At 38.7% G+C, this 19879-nt stretch overlaps 1 protein-coding gene across 1 annotated transcript in view; it reads left to right on the top strand.

Moving 5' to 3' along the window:
• Positions 1 to 19564, top strand: part of LOC135701230 (uncharacterized) — a 30840-nt gene extending 11276 nt beyond the window's left edge. Inside the window, exons 2-3 of the mRNA XM_065222005.1 lie at positions 18657 to 18898; positions 19083 to 19564. Of these exons, the coding sequence (XP_065078077.1) occupies positions 18657 to 18898; positions 19083 to 19564 (724 nt within the window). The remainder of the gene's footprint in view (positions 1 to 18656; positions 18899 to 19082) is intronic.
• The last annotated feature ends 315 nt before the right edge of the window (positions 19565 to 19879 follow it).

The following is a 19879-nucleotide window of genomic DNA, read 5'->3' as shown; positions in this document are numbered from 1 at the left end:
ACGCTCGACCACATTGAGAAAATGCTTGTCGACGTAAAACAAGCCATTTCAAACCTCGCCAGCAGCAGCAAGACTAGTTCCACTGAAATAAAAAGTAAACTGTCAGCACTTTTGGACACACCTCCAGCAGACGCCTGTATCGCTGTAGAAAAGGCGGTCAACTCGGCAGCAACAGCAGCAGTAGAAGCCATCACATCAACAACAACAGCAACAGTGCACTCAATTGACCTAATTCCACAATTAATTATGGAAATTAAGAACGACTTAGCGGACTCAAATGCTATTCTAGCTTCCGATGTAAAAGCACATATGGAAGAAATGGCAAAAACCTTTTCTGAAGCAGCACATACTGGCAATCCAATTGCATGTAACAACATAGAAATTGAACTGCAGAACGTCGGTGCCGTACCAGCCCCCAGCTGGCGAATGCTAGGAAATAAAAAAATATGGAAACGCGACTGGACTGCATTTGGCACCAAACAGCGTTCCCGTCGCCTTCAGGAAAAAGCAAAGGAAAAAGCTAGACGTAGGCGAAAGCAACGAAAGGAACATCACCAGGAAAATTCATATCAGTACAACAACAAGAACAAAACAGACAACTACAACAATAACAATAACAACAACTACAACAACAACAACAACAACAACAACAACAACAACAACAACAACAACAACAACAACAACAACAACAACAACAACAACAACAACAACAACAACAACAACAACAACAACAACAACAACAACAACAACAACAACAACAACAACAACAACAACAACAACAACAACAACAACAACAACAACAACAACAACAACAACAACAACAACAACAACAACAACAACAACAACAACAACAACAACAACAACAACAACAACAACAACAACAACAACAACAACAACAACAACAACAACAACAACAACAACAACAACAACAACAACAACAACAACAACAACAACAACAACAACAACAACAACAACAACAACAACAACAACAACAACAACAACAACAACAACAACAACAACAACAACAACAACAACAACAACAACAACAACAACAACAACAACAACAACAACAACAACAACAACAACAACAACAACAACAACAACAACAACAACAACAACAACAACAACAACAACAACAACAACAACAACAACAACAACAACAACAACAACAACAACAACAACAACAACAACAACAACAACAACAACAACAACAACAACAACAACAACAACAACAACAACAACAACAACAACAACAACAACAACAACAACAACAACAACAACAACAACAACAACAACAACAACAACAACAACAACAACAACAACAACAACAACAACAACAACAACAACAACAACAACAACAACAACAACAACAACAACAACAACAACAACAACAACAACAACAACAACAACAACAACAACAACAACAACAACAACAACAACAACAACAACAACAACAACAACAACAACAACAACAACAACAACAACAACAACAACAACAACAACAACAACAACAACAACAACAACAACAACAACAACAACAACAACAACAACAACAACAACAACAACAACAACAACAACAACAACAACAACAACAACAACAACAACAACAACAACAACAACAACAACAACAACAACAACAACAACAACAACAACAACAACAACAACAACAACAACAACAACAACAACAACAACAACAACAACAACAACAACAACAACAACAACAACAACAACAACAACAACAACAACAACAACAACAACAACAACAACAACAACAACAACAACAACAACAACAACAACAACAACAACAACAACAACAACAACAACAACAACAACAACAACAACAACAACAACAACAACAACAACAACAACAACAACAACAACAACAACAACAACAACAACAACAACAACAACAACAACAACAACAACAACAACAACAACAACAACAACAACAACAACAACAACAACAACAACAACAACAACAACAACAACAACAACAACAACAACAACAACAACAACAACAACAACAACAACAACAACAACAACAACAACAACAACAACAACAACAACAACAACAACAACAACAACAACAACAACAACAACAACAACAACAACAACAACAACAACAACAACAACAACAACAACAACAACAACAACAACAACAACAACAACAACAACAACAACAACAACAACAACAACAACAACAACAACAACAACAACAACAACAACAACAACAACAACAACAGCAACAACAACAGCAACAACAACAACAACAACAACAACAACAACAACAACAACAACAACAACAACAACAACAACAACAACAACAACAACAACAACAACAACAACAACAACAACAACAACAACAACAACAACAACAACAACAACAACAACAACAACAACAACAACAACAACAACAACAACAACAACAACAACAACAACAACAACAACAACAACAACAACAACAACAACAACAACAACAACAACAACAACAACAACAACAACAACAACAACAACAACAACAACAACAACAACAACAACAACAACAACAACAACAACAACAACAACAACAACAACAACAACAACAACAACAACAACAACAACAACAACAACAACAACAACAACAACAACAACAACAACAACGGCACGGCTGCGGGACCCCAAAATTATGGACATTGTGCGGACTTATCTTTCATACTTGCACGACCAGCCACCTTCAGTATGTATTCGCGGAATCACTAAAACTAGTGCAACTTTAATGCTGGCAGCAGAAGGACTACCAACGGAAACAGCCCTTTTACGCGAAATTTTCCTGGACGTTCACGAAGAACTCGGAATTCCACGCACCGACGCTTTGGCAGACCTACTTAGTGAACGCACACAACCTACTTAGTGAACGCACACAACGACTGCAGCAAACTAGGGAGGCCGCTCGCAAATTTTACAGTCCTCCAAATTTTCAACGGCACTGACGCACTCTACTAAAGGAAGTAACGACGACTATTCCCATGCAAGGGAATTATTATTATCGAATGACGACACTCTACCTGAGGTAGACCCTGCTAATGTAAGTAATACTGACCCTCCAAAAATCTCTTCACTTCCTCAACAGAATGCGACTGAAATTTTGGTGTATTGCCAAAATTTCAATCGCATGAAATGCCCAGCTAAAATGAAAGAAATCCACCAGAACATTCTATCTTCTTCTTTTCAAATAATTCTTGGAACTGAAACAAGCTGGGACGAAAGCGTCAGAAGCGAAGAAATTTTTGGAAACAATTTTAATGTATTCCGGCACGACAGGAATTTTCAACTCTGTAATAAAAAGTCTGGTGGTGGAGTGCTCATTGCCATAAATGCTGACAAATAAGCACAAGGAATTCGAAAATGTCTGGGTCAAAGCACTTATTGCCGGTGAAATACACATTTTTTCTTCTGTGTATTTTCCACCTAAACATGCCCACAAGCAGTCTTTTGAACTATTTTTTCAAATTGTTGAAACTATAATGTCAAATATGGAACCAGAAGTAAAACTGCATATTTATGGCGACTTCAATCAACGAAACGCAGACTTTATTACAGACATTGAAAATGAATCATTTTTACTCCCGGTCGTAGGTGAAGACGAAGCATTACAATTATTATTCGACAAAATATCTTATTTTGGTCTTAATCAAATAAACCATGTAAAAAATCAACAAAACTCATATTTAGACCTTTTATTTACAAATTGTACTGAAGACTTCTGTGTGGATACATCATTAGCACCTTTATGGAAAAATGAAGTGTTTCACACAGCAATTGAATACTCAATCTTCGTACAAAATTCTTCTTCCTCCAGCGACTGGGAATACGAGGAAGTGCCGGAATACCGTAAAGCAAATTACGAAGAAGCCAAACGTAGACTATGTACAATAAATTGGCAAAATTTAATAAGTATTGAAGGAAATGTCGATACTGAAGTAGAAAAATTTCACTTAATTCTACAAAACCTAATCTTAGAAACTGTACCATCAAAAAAAAGAAGACGAACACAAAACAATAAACTACCCGCATGGTTCAATCCACAACTGAAAAATTTGAAGAATAAAAAACAGAAAGCTCATAAACTATACAAAAAAGAAAAAACTGAAACCAATTTGCGCCAATTACATACAGCCACCAACTCTGCATATGAGGACTATAACCGCAAAGTCGAAAATGAAGTCAAATCATGTCCTAAGAACTTTTTTAATTATGTAAACACGAAATTAAAAAGCAGCAATTTTCCTTCGCGAATGAATTTGGATGCAAATGTAGGTGAAAATTCTTCTGAAATTTGCAGTCTCTTTGCAAATTTCTTCCAAGAAGTATACACCACATTTTCCGAAGAAGATCGTGACCGCGATTTCTTTGCATTCATTCCTGAAATTTCTAAAAACATCTCTGTCAACCAACTTTCTCAACATGAAGTCCTCAATGCACTAAAAAACTTAAACGCGTCGAAAGGGTCTGGACCTGACGGCATCGCACCCATATTTTTGAAAAACCTTTCTGAAGAACTCGCATTTCCTCTAGAGCGTCTTTTCAACATGTCTCTGAAAAATGGAAAATTCCCTGAAATTTGGAAATCATCTTATTTGGTACCTATTTTTAAATCAGGTGCAAAATCAGACATTCGAAATTATCGTGGAATTGCTATTATTTCTTGCATTCCAAAACTTTTTGAATCAATCGTAAACGGCAATATTTTTCAGCAGGTGAAAAATCTAATTACAAGTAAACAGCACGGCTTTTTTAAAGGTCGCTCAACTACCTCTAATCTTCTAGAATATGTATCTTTCATTATTAAAGCGTTGGACAGTGGCAAGCACGTTGAAGCGCTATATTTACACCGACTTCAGTAAAGCATTTGACCGCATCGACATACCATTATTAATCCTCAAATTGCAGAAAATAGGAATGGAGCCTGGACTTTTGAATTGGCTTCAATCATACCTAACACATCGTAAACAAATAGTTCGCTTTCAAAATAAACTTTCAGAACCAATTTCAGTCACCTCTGGGGTACCCCAGGGTTCTCATTTAGGCCCACTTCTTTTTATTTTGTACATAAACGACATTTCCTACATACTTAAAAAAATAAAATTCCTTGTATATGCAGACGATGTAATCCTAGACTCCAAACTAACTTTTATAGAACATTATAATACTATCATTAGTAAAGCAAACAGAATGCTAGGCTTCATCAAAAGGTTCAGTCATAATTTCGAAGACCCATACACTATTAAGCTTTAATATACCACATATGTAAGGCCAATTCTGGAATACTGCCACCTAGTATGGAATCCATACATTTCCATACACGAAGAACGCATAGAATCTGTCCAAAAACAATTCCTTTTATATGCTTTACGTAAATTGAATTGGACTGCATTTCCATTACCATCTTATGAAGCGCGCTGCATGCTCATCAATATACAAACACTTAAGGAGCGCCGCCAATTTGCAATGCTTTTCTTCATCAACGACATTATTTCAATGCGGATAGATTCGGCAGAAATTCTCGCGCAATTAAATTTTTACACACCTTGTCATCTTATGAAGCGCGCTGCATGCTCATCAATATACAAACACTTAAGGAGCGCCGCCAATTTGCAATGCTTTTCTTCATCAACGACATTATTTCAATGCGGATAGATTCGGCAGAAATTCTCGCGCAATTAAATTTTTACACACCTTGTCGATATCTTAGAACACAGAATTTATTTTCAGAAACATCGTACAGAACAAACTATGCAAAAAATAGCCCAATCAATCGAATGATGCGCCTATATAATTTGCATTGCGGAACTATTGACATCACTATGTCCAAGCAGCAAATACAAACTAAGCTAAAACAGAATAGAATTAATGCATAGTATGTAAGTAAACATTGTAATAATCATTGTATGTAGTCTACACTGGCTTGACGAAATGGAAATAAACTAAGTTATGTGGCAGATTAGAAATGGCCAAGGAAGATATAAGGAATATAAACGGCTCGTCACAACTAGCTACTCTGTCTTGTTTCGTATATGCTAGTATTAGTTTAGTTTCGCCGACTGTCGCTCCACGGGCACATGAAACCACTGACGAAGTCAATCTTTAGCAGCGGAATGCTTTCTTTTTTTTTCTTGATTTTTGTTCCGTCAATCTTGTTTTTCGTGCTGAGCATCAATGCTACCGACACCAGGGAGGCAGCTCTCACACCTGGACCCATCAAACTCATGAACCGGGGACCAACGGCTTTACTTCCCGAAGGAAGGCGTGATCAGAGATGTTATGTCTCAGAACATCCCGGCGGCGCCGACTGGGATTGAACCCAGGCCTGCTGGGGTGAGAGGCAATCACGCTTACCACTACACCACTTTCGTCGCATTCTTGGCCTCCTCAAATCGTGTATCCACGTTGTACCGGTTCGATGCCAGTTAGCCTTCTGATCTCCGCAGCCGATTTCGATCCCAGAAAGAGTTCCAGCGATTTCAACATTCGCAGCAGCTTTCCCTGGTGGCTGCGAATTCCTAATACCATCAGACGCGTTTCGATGCTGTCTTTGCCTTGAAATTCCATCACCTTTTCGACGGGATCCTCCAATCGGTTCATTTTGTCCAGCCTCTGGATCATAGTCTTGGTTCGGATTCCACTGCTTATTGTGTTCTTCCTTCAAAACAATACATTCGTACTGCCAAATTAAACGGGTTGCCAAGCATGCCATTATTCACAAGCAAATAAATGTCAGTACGATGACTGGCACTCTCGGCACTGCTGGCACAGCTGCGGCAAACGTGAGACACACTGATAAAAATTTGGTACAAAATAAGTGTGTAGAGTGATCACCCCTTGATTCAGTCCTCTAAATCCATAATACGCGCACGAGGCTCAAACCTTTGTAGACAACTTTTTTTTTTAATCTACTACTATTAAATCAAATATTAAAAATCCATCATCACCATCGTTGTGAACCGAAATAGTTTCTGCAGTGCTACAATAATTATTAAAAAGCCGTTATGACAGCTATCCATCTAAAATAATCCGTTAGAGATAACTATATCAAGATACATAATTTGTCAATTCATAAAAAAAATCACTGAATAACTGTTCAAAAGACAGTTTTAACGTATGAAATGCAGTGTCTTTTAAATTCTGTAAGTGTTGCTGAACGTTTGATATGTCTAGGCATCGAATTGAAAACATTTATTCCTTTATAATATAATGAATTTTTTGAAGCACAAGTCAAGAAATGTGGTGTTCTTATTTCAACCGCGTTTCTAGTATTATATCTATGAAAGTCACTTCTTCTTTCAATTAGATCACTCAAATATCGAGGCAGCAAACCGTTAACCAAGCTTGCAAATGCCCATTACAGCTAAAATGCTATTTTTCGAATTTTTGAAGTTATGAGATATATTAATGATAATTCTTATTTGCAAGATCCAAGAAGAGAAGGTAAAGTGTGTGTATGACACATAAAACCTGTCAATTTAGCTTTCAGAGGGTCACACTAGTGATCAGCTCTAACGATGAGCAACGCGACGAGCGAGCAATCAGCGATCATAAAATCGCTAGTTGTGACCTTCTGAAAGCAAAATTGAAAAGTTGTATAAACTCTACATCCTCTTCTTGCTTCTTATAAATAAAAATTATCATCATAGTTTCTTATAGTTTCATAATTACGAAAAATAGCATTTTAGCTGGAAGGAGCAATTGAAAGCCTGCCGGTAGCTACTTTTAAATTGAACACCATAGTCAAATTATATTAAATAGAACAAATATTTGCTTCATCGACAACCATTGTAAGGCGTCTAGCATCAAAGTTGAGGAAGTGAATCTATTACATCTCAAAATCAAACGTATTATTTTATTCTGCAAGCACTGTAATCTCGATATTTGTGTTTCATTGCCCAGAAATAAAATGGAAGAGAAAAGTCTAGATAAGAAGAGATGATTAATTTGTATAAGCTGTAGAAGCAAAAATTCCTCTTCACTTAAAAAAAAGTTAAAATTTATTTTTGAAAAAAGTGGACCACCCTAGTCTTAACCTACGCCAAAAGGATTTTTTTTGTAGACAAATTCTTTCGAAAATGTCAAACCTCTAGAGTCCATGGTTTTCGAGATACCCCGCCCATAAGGATTTTACCAAAGACAACATATCAAGAAGACTGGCAACTCTTCCATTTTCTCAAACAACCGGCATGATACAGGCACAATCACGTCATCTGCCGCTCAAAGGTAAATGCTCCGAACGAATTGGATAGCAAAGGTTCCATCCTCAGAAGAAAGGTTTGTGCATTTGCTCATTTTTCTATGCGTTGCTCCCACCTTTGCTCGAGCACAGCGCTACTGTGTCTGTCGCTCGGATTCAGGCAAAGTTGCCAGTCTTCTTGATATGTTGTCCTCGATTCTACACAGGTGTGTTTATGTTTTTTATGGCAACGGCTTGAGGAGCAAATCCTGGATAAAGAGCCACCGTGTGTTAAATCAATGGGCGCAGTCATACGGCTATAAACAGAGAACTGATGGTATAATCCCATTTTGAGAAATGATCATGCCACACACAATAATTAAAACAGATTGCTCAGTCGGGCATCCCTGCTTTTACTTGAAAAGTAACATCTGATAGCGCGCTATCTGTCGGCCAACGGGTGAGCTAAGTTTAGCAGCCGAAATGGGTGCGCATTTTGAATCAAAACTGCTCTGCGTACATTAATGTTTTGAATGGCGCATTCCACGTCTGACGTTGAAAATTCAAGCTCAACATTGAATTAGGTTCTAAGTAGCATTGATCGATTCTCTTCATTGACTTTCTCTTTCGTTAATAACTTGAGCACAGAACCGTTTTTTGTTATGTTTGTCGTATTAGATGCTACATAAAAGCTTCTTTTATCGATCTGTGTACTGAAAATAGCTGGGAATGTTTTTACATGGCCGTGGGGATTCAAAGAGAAAGTCGACGAAGAGAATCTGTCAATGTTACTTAGGACCTATTGCAATGTCATTTTTTATGTCACATTAGTTTTGTTTTGCTTTTTAATAGCTGTGTTCAATCATAAAATACGTAATATAGTATCATATTATGGTTTATTATTTTATTGGTTCTCATTTTTACATTCTGGTGCATTTCTCTCGAAAGAATCCGAAAGGCAGATTAACTGGAATTAACATAAACCTCGACATAAACAATGAAGTGCGAAATCGATTCAGTTGTGATAATTTCACTGATGAAGAGCAGCTTCTAAAGGATGAAGCTGAACACCTTACGAACAATTTCATGGTAAACATGCGGATGCTGGATAAATCGAAGGATGCGGGTAACGTGGCTTAATGGTCTTCCTGCTTTCTGGAACACTTCATTTTAGGCTCTAACTGTATTGTGGGCATATCCACCATCAACTGTGATAAGCGCGAAATATTAAGCTTTTTTGCCTTATCACAATCACGATCACCAAACAGCTGATGGTAGTAACGCTTTGTACATTCCTATCAATGCGCTCGTCGAAGCTCTCTCTGACGAAAGAAGTAAAAAGCAACTGGTGAATGTCGTCTTCTGTTGTGACCCGTCACCGATCTGGTCATTCCCGACAATCACGACACTCATCCACAGAGAACAGACGTTCAAGTTCGGTCAAAAACTTGTGTAAAATAAGTGGGAACGTCGCCGTTACGTGGTGTTAGCATCTCCTGATTTTCTCTATAAATTTTCCACTTTCGACCAATTTGGCGCTAGTATCGAAACAAAATTCTGTTGCAAATTGCCACTTGGCGCTACTAGCACTTAGTGTCTAGTATAATTTGTGCAACGACGGCGCCATCGTGTTGTCAAAGAGGGTTTTTAAGTGGGGAAGTCGCCGTTAGTGGCGCTTAAGTCGAATAGAAATCATTACACAAGTTTTTAGAGAAATTTTGTTCGAGCCTCCATGTCTGTTCTCTGTGACTCATCTGTGCTCGTTTTGAAGCAGTTGCTGCTTTACTTGCTTATTTGAGTGTGTTGGTGAGTGAACCAAACAGCTTCCGTTTCATGTTGCCTGCTTTGTTTGTAACTCACACAGTCGCGCCTGCCGAGATGAACTTGGAATGCGTAGGCATTGTTTTAATTTTCTTCTGTCGTTTCGCTTTTTCTCATGATCGTACTGCAGAAGTCTTCACTGTTTCCGTTGTGCTTTTCATTATCAGCAGCGAGTGTAACGTTTTGCTTGTGAGCAGCGACCATTACTGGTGATTGTTGTTTGCCATGGCTCTAACTCTCACTGACATAACGATCTGTCAGCGATAGTCGGTTGGTGCGAAGACGAGTGTCACGTGAGTGTCATGATATTTTGCATCACTGTTTTTCACTTCTTCTGCTTTTTTTTTCTTTTGGTCAACACTTGCTCTAAATCCATTGTTTATTTTACTGAGTTAGCAGCAGATGAGCATGTTCAAATACTTTTCGGTTACTTTTAATGCACATGGGATGCAGAGTATGTCCATGACGAGTTACTCATCTACTTCCTGTATTTCATCAGTGGATACGGTGGGATACTTGAAGAGTATCTGAATAAGGTCCAACTTCCTCTTTTACCACTACTGTATCGTATGCGTGATAATGTTTGCACCATCGTACACATAAGGTTCCCGTTTCACCTGTGCATACAATGCCTTGGTTTTCTTTGCATGCACGTAACCTATTGCTCATACCGTAGTAGGCTGTGTATAGAAGAAAATGATTTACTTAGTTTGACAGTTGCACCATGACGAAGCGGCAGCGTATTCATAGACATTTTAATCGCCGTGGGAGTGTCCCGGTGGACTTTCAAAAGGGTTTTAGACCGAGAAAAGAAAGGGCAACTATCCGCGAAGGTGGCCACAGGTCGTCCGAGGTCAGCTCGGGTTCCGAGGGTTATCACTGCTATCAAAAGGAAGATTCGGGTGAGTCCAGTGCGTTCAATAAGGAAAATTGCAAAGGAACACAGGATCAGTGACTTTACGGCACGGAAGATCGTAAAGGAAGATTGCGGGCGAAGTCGAGGGCACGGAAAAAAAACTCACATGATTACCAACCGCATCTGGGAGCTACGAGTCGAACGATGCAAGAAAATCTTGAACTTCCTTTAGCGAAAAAATCCGGTAACCCTGTTCACCAACGAGAGCATGTTTACCGTCGATCCCATATCAAATTCCAGAACCGACCGGTACATTAGTTCTCTTCCGGTAAAAGACGTGGCCGACGAGCACAAGAACGTGTATCTGACCAAGCATCCTGCTAGCGTTATGGTGTTTGGATTGGTGGCTTCTGATGGCAAAAAAAATGGACCCGGTTGGCGTGACCGGACCGAGGTTTCCAGCCTCGGTCACGGCTACACAAATCCGCGATGTTCTCGGCTGCTCTCTCCTTGACTGCTGTGCAGCAGTTCCTGCTGCTACTGTTGCTGCTACTCTATCTACTACACCGGTGTTCATTCCAGAAGGCGACAAGGTCAACACGGAGGTCTACATCGAGATTTTAAGTAAGTACGTTCTTCCATGGATCAAAGAACAGTACGGTCCGAAGCCAAATGTTGTATTTCAACAAGATGGGGCTCCGTGCCACACCTCGAGCCGAACTCAGAAGTGGTTGCAGGAACATCTTCCGTTCTGGGCGAAGGATATGTGGCCGCCATCCAACCCCGATCTTAATCCGCTGGATTACTCAATATGGCGCGTCATGAAGGCCAACGCCACCCGAGTACAGCAAGCCTCAGACAAACATTGACCCGTACCTGGAGAGAAATGGATCCAGGCTACATTATTAGAACCTGCCGTACATTCCGGAAGCGTGTGGAGGCCGTAATTGCAGCAAGTGAAAACTCGATTAACATAGTTTAAGACTCTGAGAAACATCTCCCCTTTGAATAATTACTCAAAAACGAAATTTTTGACAATTTTTTTACTTTTGACATTGCTCAATGGTGCAAACATTATCACGCATACGGTATCTGCTCCCAACAAAATTTCGAAATGTTTACAGTTAACCTTTACAGTATGTGAATATCTTGTCACCGGGTGTTTGAATGTTAACTCTATCAATGTATTTTTAATAACCAGCCAGAAATGTTTGTTCTTCTGGGAAATTTTCACTTTCAGAGGTAATTCTATCGATGCATTCAGCATGGTTCAGCTTACTACATGCCCAACCTGTAGTCCAGTGTATGCTTGAAAGTCAGTTCTCGTCGAATGATTCATCCTCAAAATCTTGTAGAGTTTCCACGTGCTTATCACAATCATTACGTGAATGTTGCTTCTGTTCTACGTTAAGCTGTCGTAATTCGTCATTTGCAATAATATATTTGTTTATGTCAGCTTGCACGTTGCCAACCTTTTTAGGTACAAGTTGATGGTTAATTACGACAGTTTTGTACGCGGATGAAAACTGAGAAGAATCGGGGTGTGTATTATTTCCGTTTTTCCAGCGTATAATCGAAAAAAAATGCTCAAGGCAGTCTTGTGACCAATTTCGAGTACCTAGGAATCTGAAATCATGTTGTGTTTTCAGTTCCTCCCACAATAGTTTAAGTGCTGAAATGTAAGAAAGCCACCCACCAATGAAGAACGGGGTTTTCGAATTCTTTGTTTACGGCGTGAATTTGTTTTCCTGAAAATAGAAGATTGATTTAATATATAATATTTTTAAATTTAAGTAAACATATTGTACCATTGTAAGATCCAGGCAGGCTTTGTCTACGAAGTATAGCTTACGCAATTTTTCGGATACTGTATCGAAAAACGCCCAGTGTGGAGAGCCCGATTTCAGAGGTCGCTTGAGTTCCTGTTAAGTAAAAATTTAAGTAATTGGTTTTACCTGTAGTAATTGAACATTTACCTTTTTCTCTTTAAGGCTCGATCTGTTCGCGATATCGAACAACGTATCGAAGTCTTCACAAAAATTAGCTGTGTTCAAAGCTCGCTCTGATAGTTTTCCCGTTCTTACATAATCTTTAAGGCCAGCTACAGCCAAGCCAACATTCATTTCGCTGAACTGGATAATCCAGGAACGACTCGTGGCACGTGTTTCACGTCTTCCCAGTAAAGATCGACAGTATCATTGAAGCTACAGAGTTGGCCATCCCAAACCACGTTTCTTTTAGGCAGGTTATTTCTGCACGACTTAATTAGATGTGGAGCGTCAAACATGCAGTATATACGGTTCGTTCCTTCTCTGACTCGCATATCAAAATAAGAAGCCTCCATGGTAGCTCCGTTCCGAAAACATGTTCCGATTGACACTGTTCTGGTCGCATGTTATGACCTTTGGAATGAATCCGGTATTCGTCGTGTCCTGTCCAGGTAATTTTGTTGGAAATCCACTGAAATAGTCCGGTTTTGATTGATAAAAGTACGTTAGTCTTTCAGATACCACCATTTCATCCAGGAAAAGAGTAACAAGCTTCTCATCGTCCTTCATGGTGGATGCTTTCAGCTTTAGCAACTGGGATACCGCTGTCGAGAAGCCACAACCATTTGCGCACGGTACTCAAACCGGGCAATGTCATAAACTGTCGCATTTGCCGGTACGCCTTCGTTGAGCAGTACTGAAGTACAGAATATCGAGCTCCACGACACTTTCTATTCCTATTCTTTTGCAACTCAACAAGAATAGGATCCTGAAGTGGGTTGGTAAGAAATGCGGTTAATTTATCCTTAACTTTCTTCAATTCCAACCGTAGTTAGTGAATGAGGGCATTCTTCTTGCTCGCAGATTGTTTGTTCTTTCGAAGTTCTCGTTTTAGTTTTAAGTTTTCCGCCTCCACTTCAACTAATCGATCTGCCATGAACACGTATCTTATTGGATCGAAACAATATTTATTTTATTTATTTATTTATTTATTTCGTCAACCAACGTAGACTAGTACATATTCGAATACAGTTTTGTTTTCTTAAATTTATTTATTTATTTCGTCAACTTTGGACAAAAGGTTAAAAGTATATTTTTTTTTCTTTAATAAAAATTAAGCAGTGTCAGCTTTCCTATTTTTTATGAGTTATAATGCCTTATGGAGTAAAAATATTGTTTTAATTTATGCCGAGACATTGTAAAGACAATGGTTTCGCAGTATTGATTGTAAGAGGCCATCATCCGGTTTAATGGCCCATATTTGTGCGATGATGTTTTATGGCAAATACATTTCGATTTCGGAGTTGCCGAGTGGGTGCATGGAAATTTAATTTTGATAAAAGTTCTGTGGAGTCAATGCGCTGCGAAACGATATCGTTTACAAATGAAACCATTGCATATTCACGACGCTCTTTTAATGTTTGTATGTTTATAAGCATGCAGCGTGCTTCATATGATGGAAGAGGAAATGATGTCTAACCTAATTTACGAAGAGCGTATAATAGAAATTGTTTTTGTACTGATTCTAATCTTTCTTAGTGCGTGATTGAAAAAGGAGACCATACAATGCTGCAATATTCCAGTATTGACCTCACATAGGCGATATATTAGACTGATGCAAAATTTGACTTTTTCGCTCCACAGTGCTTAAATGGTTTCAAATCGGGTCCTGATTAGCCTCCCAAAGTTACAACTCATTTGGTTAGAAACAGACTTCGCACAAGCCATTTGAAGTTTACTTGTAAATTACTATGGGAAATCTCAACTTTCTGTTCATTGCCTTCTAGTCTTTTTCCATATTGAGCTACGAAACAGTTCGATAGCCATTCTTATAAACAATTTTCTCAGCTACAACTTTGCTGGAGACCGTTTCTATGTAAAACGAGACAGGAAAAAGTGATTAATTATTTAAGAGGTTGGTAAACTTATGACATGATCAAGCAGCTGCTCTGTAGGCAACACTGCATTTTGCAGTGTGACATAGTAGCCATGATTTTTGTGTCCTATTCAACGCCCCAGAAACACCAATGTTGCCTGCTGAGCAGTTGATTGAGCATGATCATAAGACATCAGCGCATTGAATCATTGATAACTTTCGATCCTTGCATTTAATCAAAATGTGGTCGTCAGCAAAGTTGTAGCTGGGAAAATTTCCTACAAGCACAGTTGAAATTTTTTGAAGCAGACTTATATGGTGAATTATTAGGTAGACATGAACAAAAATCTTGGTTTTACCATAGTAATTCCCATACAAACTTCAAATGGTTTGTGCCATCTCAGTTTCTCACCAAATGGGTTCAAATTTTGAGAGGTTAGTCAGGATCCGATTTGGAATCGTTTAAGTATTGTGGAGCGAAAATTTCAAAATTTGCATCACTCTAGCGATATCACTAGTTTACAAAACAACATAAAAAGTGTGAACTTTAGTGGTTGACCAACGTTTCTAATGCAAAATCCTACGCTGAATTCAATGCCGTGGTCAGAAAAAATTAAAGTAGAGCCATTTTTGAGATATACAAAAATTTTGATTTTTTGAATTTTGGACAAAAGTACGATTACTAAAATGTCAATATCTTTGGAACTCGTGCAGCAATTTTAAATCTTTTTTTATGAAAATGAAGCTAAATAAATTTGCTATCGTTCACTAGAATATTATGTCTTGAATAAAAATTTAACTTTGAAGTCATTTAAAAATTTACAGCATTTTTTTTATTTTTCCTGCGAATTTTCCATAAAAATCTTGTTTTAATCAACATTTTTAATGGGATAAAAAGATTCAAAAAATCATTCCATAATTTATTCTTAAAGTCCATTAAAAACTGGAGAAAATGAGCCTTTAATGGATGAAATCGGTTGGAAATTGTCGAAGTTATGAAATTTTTTGTAAAACACTTAAAAATGTTGCTGAAATACAACAGCTTTAGAGTTCCTTTTCTAGGTGTCGTTGTAAGCATCCAAATCGCATGTAAAGTTTTCATGGGAGATTCTTTTCTCTACATATCAATTTGATTAAGACATATCAGGATTTAAAACCGAGTTGATACAAAAGAAATTTATTTAGGTTTTATTAAAAATGATTGAGAATCGAATGACTTTGTCTTCGATGTTTTGAACTTGTTTCTCGAATCAGAAACCAACAATAGTCACCCATCATTGCTTCATCCCAAAACCCTTGGTAACGACGTTCCATCATCTTCATTTGTTGGTGAAAACGTTCGCCGTGCTCATCACTCTCGTCACCAAGATTTTCCGGGAAAAAATCCATGTGAGAATGTAGGAAATGTATCTTCAAAGACATATTCACACCTGTGTTTAGTGAAATAAAAGGATTTGAAATTAATTATAAGTAACAAACACAATATTTTTGATTTAAACCTATTTTCTCATAATTTTTGAGCAATTCATCGACGGCTTCCTCATAATCTGGGCTTCTGAAATTTCCTAAAAAGGTTGTGACAACACGCTGGAACGATTTCCACGCTTCTTCCTCATCTGGTGTCAAAACTGTATTGAATGCGGAATCATTGAGCAGTTTTTTGATCTGTGGACCAACAAATACACCTTCCTTTATCTTTGCGTCAGATAAATTTGGAAATACTGATTTCAAGTACTGGAATGCCGGCCCTTCTTCTTGCAACGCTTTGACGAAATTTTTGAATAGCCCAAGTTTTATATGTAGTGGTGGAAGTATTATGCGTTCTTTTACCACAAGAGGATCATTTTTAACGTTGTCTTTACCAATTGTGAAATTATCCCGTTTTGGCCAATCTTTTCGGACGTAGTGTTCCTTACGAGCTCAACTGTCCCATTTACACAAAAAACACATATATTTTGTGTATCCCTGTTGCAATCCAGTCAACATGGCAACCACTTTAAGATCGGAACAAATTTTCCAATTGTGTTGATTGTAATTTATCAAATTGAGCAATAGAGCCATTGATTCATACGTTTCCTTCATATTAACGGCATGAGCTAATGGAATAGAAGGTTTCTCATTCCCTTGATGCAGTAAAACGGCTTTCAAGCTCAACTTGCTGCTATCGATGAATAAACGCCATTCAGCTGGATCATATGGCTCACCAAACTCTTCAAACAAGCCGTTTACGTCATGGCAAAAACATGCCTTGTCCTTTGTAGAATAATATTTGTCAAATTTCTTGTGAGGATTTTTTTCTTTAACTCCATTTAACTTGGAACCAGTAGGCTGTGGAGCTGTTCATTTTGTCAAGATAAACAACTATGCCCAAGACATCATGTCTCCAAAATGTCAGAGAATGAAGTTAGATTGTGGCGCCATCTTTGCGGAAGAGTTTTGAACTATTTGTTTATGTCAATAGATGGTCCTTATTATGATGAGAAACTTTGCCGAAGGCACCAAGTCGCGGAAATGCTTCGTTTCGGAGTTATTAATTTTGCTCCGCTAGGTTGCATTCCTGGCCCAGTTTCAGTGTGCATTGAATGAAAGCAGAACAGAAAAGTATAATGCATGATTTTATTACGAGCACTATTTTCTTTTTACAAGAGCAATTCATTTTTTTAATTTCAGGGCAAATGTATATTCCTATTCTACGGGTGCAACCGATGAATTTTACAAACATTTGGAAAAGTTTTGAATGGTACATTAACCTTTATGAAAAGTTATGCGCGATTTCAACTTTTTTGTCCTAGAACTGTCACCATTCCATGTACAGGGTGCGTGACGAATTTTTGCAGTAAATTTCAAATAGTAATTTCTCATGCTTGTGCATCATGATTTAGATATATTTGGCAGCACTGGATAGCTTATACTGTTAGGTGTAAGATTTAAACAAACAATGTTGAGTAAACGTAAAGATGTCGAAACAAGAGAGCAATCTGCATGAAAGAAATAATTCGGTCGGTAAATGTGTCTGAAAGAACAGTGTATAATATTAAAAAAGGCTTGGGAAAGTGATAAGACGGAGCACCTGCTCATACTGCTAATAAAGCACAGAAATGGCTTACGGAAAATATTTCGTAAATTTGGTAGGAAGAAATTTGGCCCCCAAGCAATCCCGATATCAATCCGTTGGATTATTTTGTATAGGGCGTCGTCCAACGGGATACCAATAGAACCCCTCACACCACACTTAAGTCGCTAAAAGCTAAAATCAAGGCAGTGATGACATCTATGGATCGAAACATTTTAAAATGTGCATATTGCAGTTTCCGGAAGCGTCTAACTACAGTCGTCGAAAGGGAAGGCAATTTGTTTTTGAATAAATTTACTTACAACTTCCATATGTTGCGAAAGAAAATAAATCGCAAAAAATTCATTGCTAGAATAACTAACTGGTGTATTTTTTCTCAAATATGCCATTTACTGCAAAAATTCGTCACGCATACTACAGGGTGAGTATTTAGATTTATGTGTGTTGTTTTGTGATTTGTGGTCCGCTGGCAGCACTGTTGCATCGAGCGAATGTGAGTGTGAACGCGACTGACTTCCGGTATATATGGTTGTGTGTGTGAAGTATGAATGGTAAAGTAGGTACGAGCGTGAGTCAGAAAAAAAGGAGAATCAATTGTCTCTCAACGCTCACCACGTTTGGACGGGAAAATATAAAGTTAAAGAAAAGCGAACCGCGTGTTTTAATTGTTTGATTGACTCCACAACTTCAGAAGTGGGATTCGATCTGTTTAGAAGAATTTTCGGTGATTCCTGTGGAAGTGAGTATGGAAAACCGGATGAACAAGCAAGAGCTTCAGGAAGGGTTGCAGACACACGACATTGAGGTTCCGGCTCAAGACACCTGCGAGATCTCTATGACAGCCATCCGGATAATCGCGCTGCAAACGAGGAGGAGTACAATGAAGAAGAGGACAACGAGGAGGAGGACAACGCGGAAGAGGCACTGGATGAAGAAATCTGGATTTTGCAGAAGAAGAAGAAGATCGCAGACCTGCGTCGGGAGCTGGCCAGCAACGAATTTCTGTATGCCCGACCACCAGATTTCCAGGATGTAAAATGCCTGGTTCCACTGTTTGCTGGCAGCGACTCCTACGTTCCACAGAGTTGGCTGAATGATTTTGAACGGGCTTGTGATTCAGTTCGAGGATTTCCGATTGAAATGCATCCGCAGACTAATGGAGCCGGGCACAGAGGCAGAATGGTTCTTGCGTGTGGACCGGTCTGTCACTTACGCCGAATTTCGTGCAAATTTTCTACAAAATTTCGGTCACCCATTCACGGTGGCAGAAATCGTCAACAAGCTCAAGAAAACTACGTACATCAACAGCAAGACCTCGGTTATGGGATACATCCTCAAGATGCAAGAGATTGCTTCACGTGCAGACATTGACGAGGCCCAGACCGTACAGATGATCGTCGACGGATTCCGTGATCGTTCCGCCGATATTTCCGTCCTCTATCCGGCCAAGCACATGATGCAACTGAAACAACTAGCCCGACGATATACGCAGCTCCGTGAAATACGTTCCAGTTCCGTTCGTGATACTCTATCTGTTCCGGCACGCAACAAATCGAAGGCTAAGGGTGGTTCCGATTCCGAATTACGATGCTACAATTGTTCCGGCAAAGGACACGTTTCCGCTCGCTGTCCAGAGCCTCGCCGAGAGCCAGGATCCTGCTTCCGTTGTGGTTCTAGAGAACACATCATCAAGAACTGTCCCAAACCATCGCCACGCAATAAGGATGAAGCGATCCGCAGTACCCAGTGAATTGATTCCTCCCAATGAGGAGTTTTCCGGATTCCGTAGCATTGGTAATTTTCCCCAGTGTGCTTACGCTGTCATCCCAGCTCGTGTCACTTATGGTACTCATTCCGAGAAGTTAAAGTTTTATGTTGTTCCAGATCATGTCATGGTCCATCCCGTTTTGTTGGGACGTGAATTTTTGAAGGCTTTTGGTATTATCCTATTCAATACACGATCAAGCCAGTATAAAATTGAAGTAATGAACTACAATGAAATCCAAATTTCAGATAACCTGTTACATTGTGTGTATGATTTATTTCAAGAAGGAAGAGCTAGAGT

The sequence above is a fragment of the Ochlerotatus camptorhynchus genome, unplaced genomic scaffold (genome assembly GCF_037179485.1).
Source record: "Ochlerotatus camptorhynchus isolate MF236.1 unplaced genomic scaffold, CSIRO-AGI_Acam_v1.1 ptg000151l, whole genome shotgun sequence".
Lineage (NCBI taxonomy): Eukaryota > Metazoa > Arthropoda > Insecta > Diptera > Culicidae > Ochlerotatus > Ochlerotatus camptorhynchus.
The sequence above is the reverse complement of the archived record's forward strand: the minus strand, read 5'-3'. Positions and strand labels throughout refer to the sequence as shown.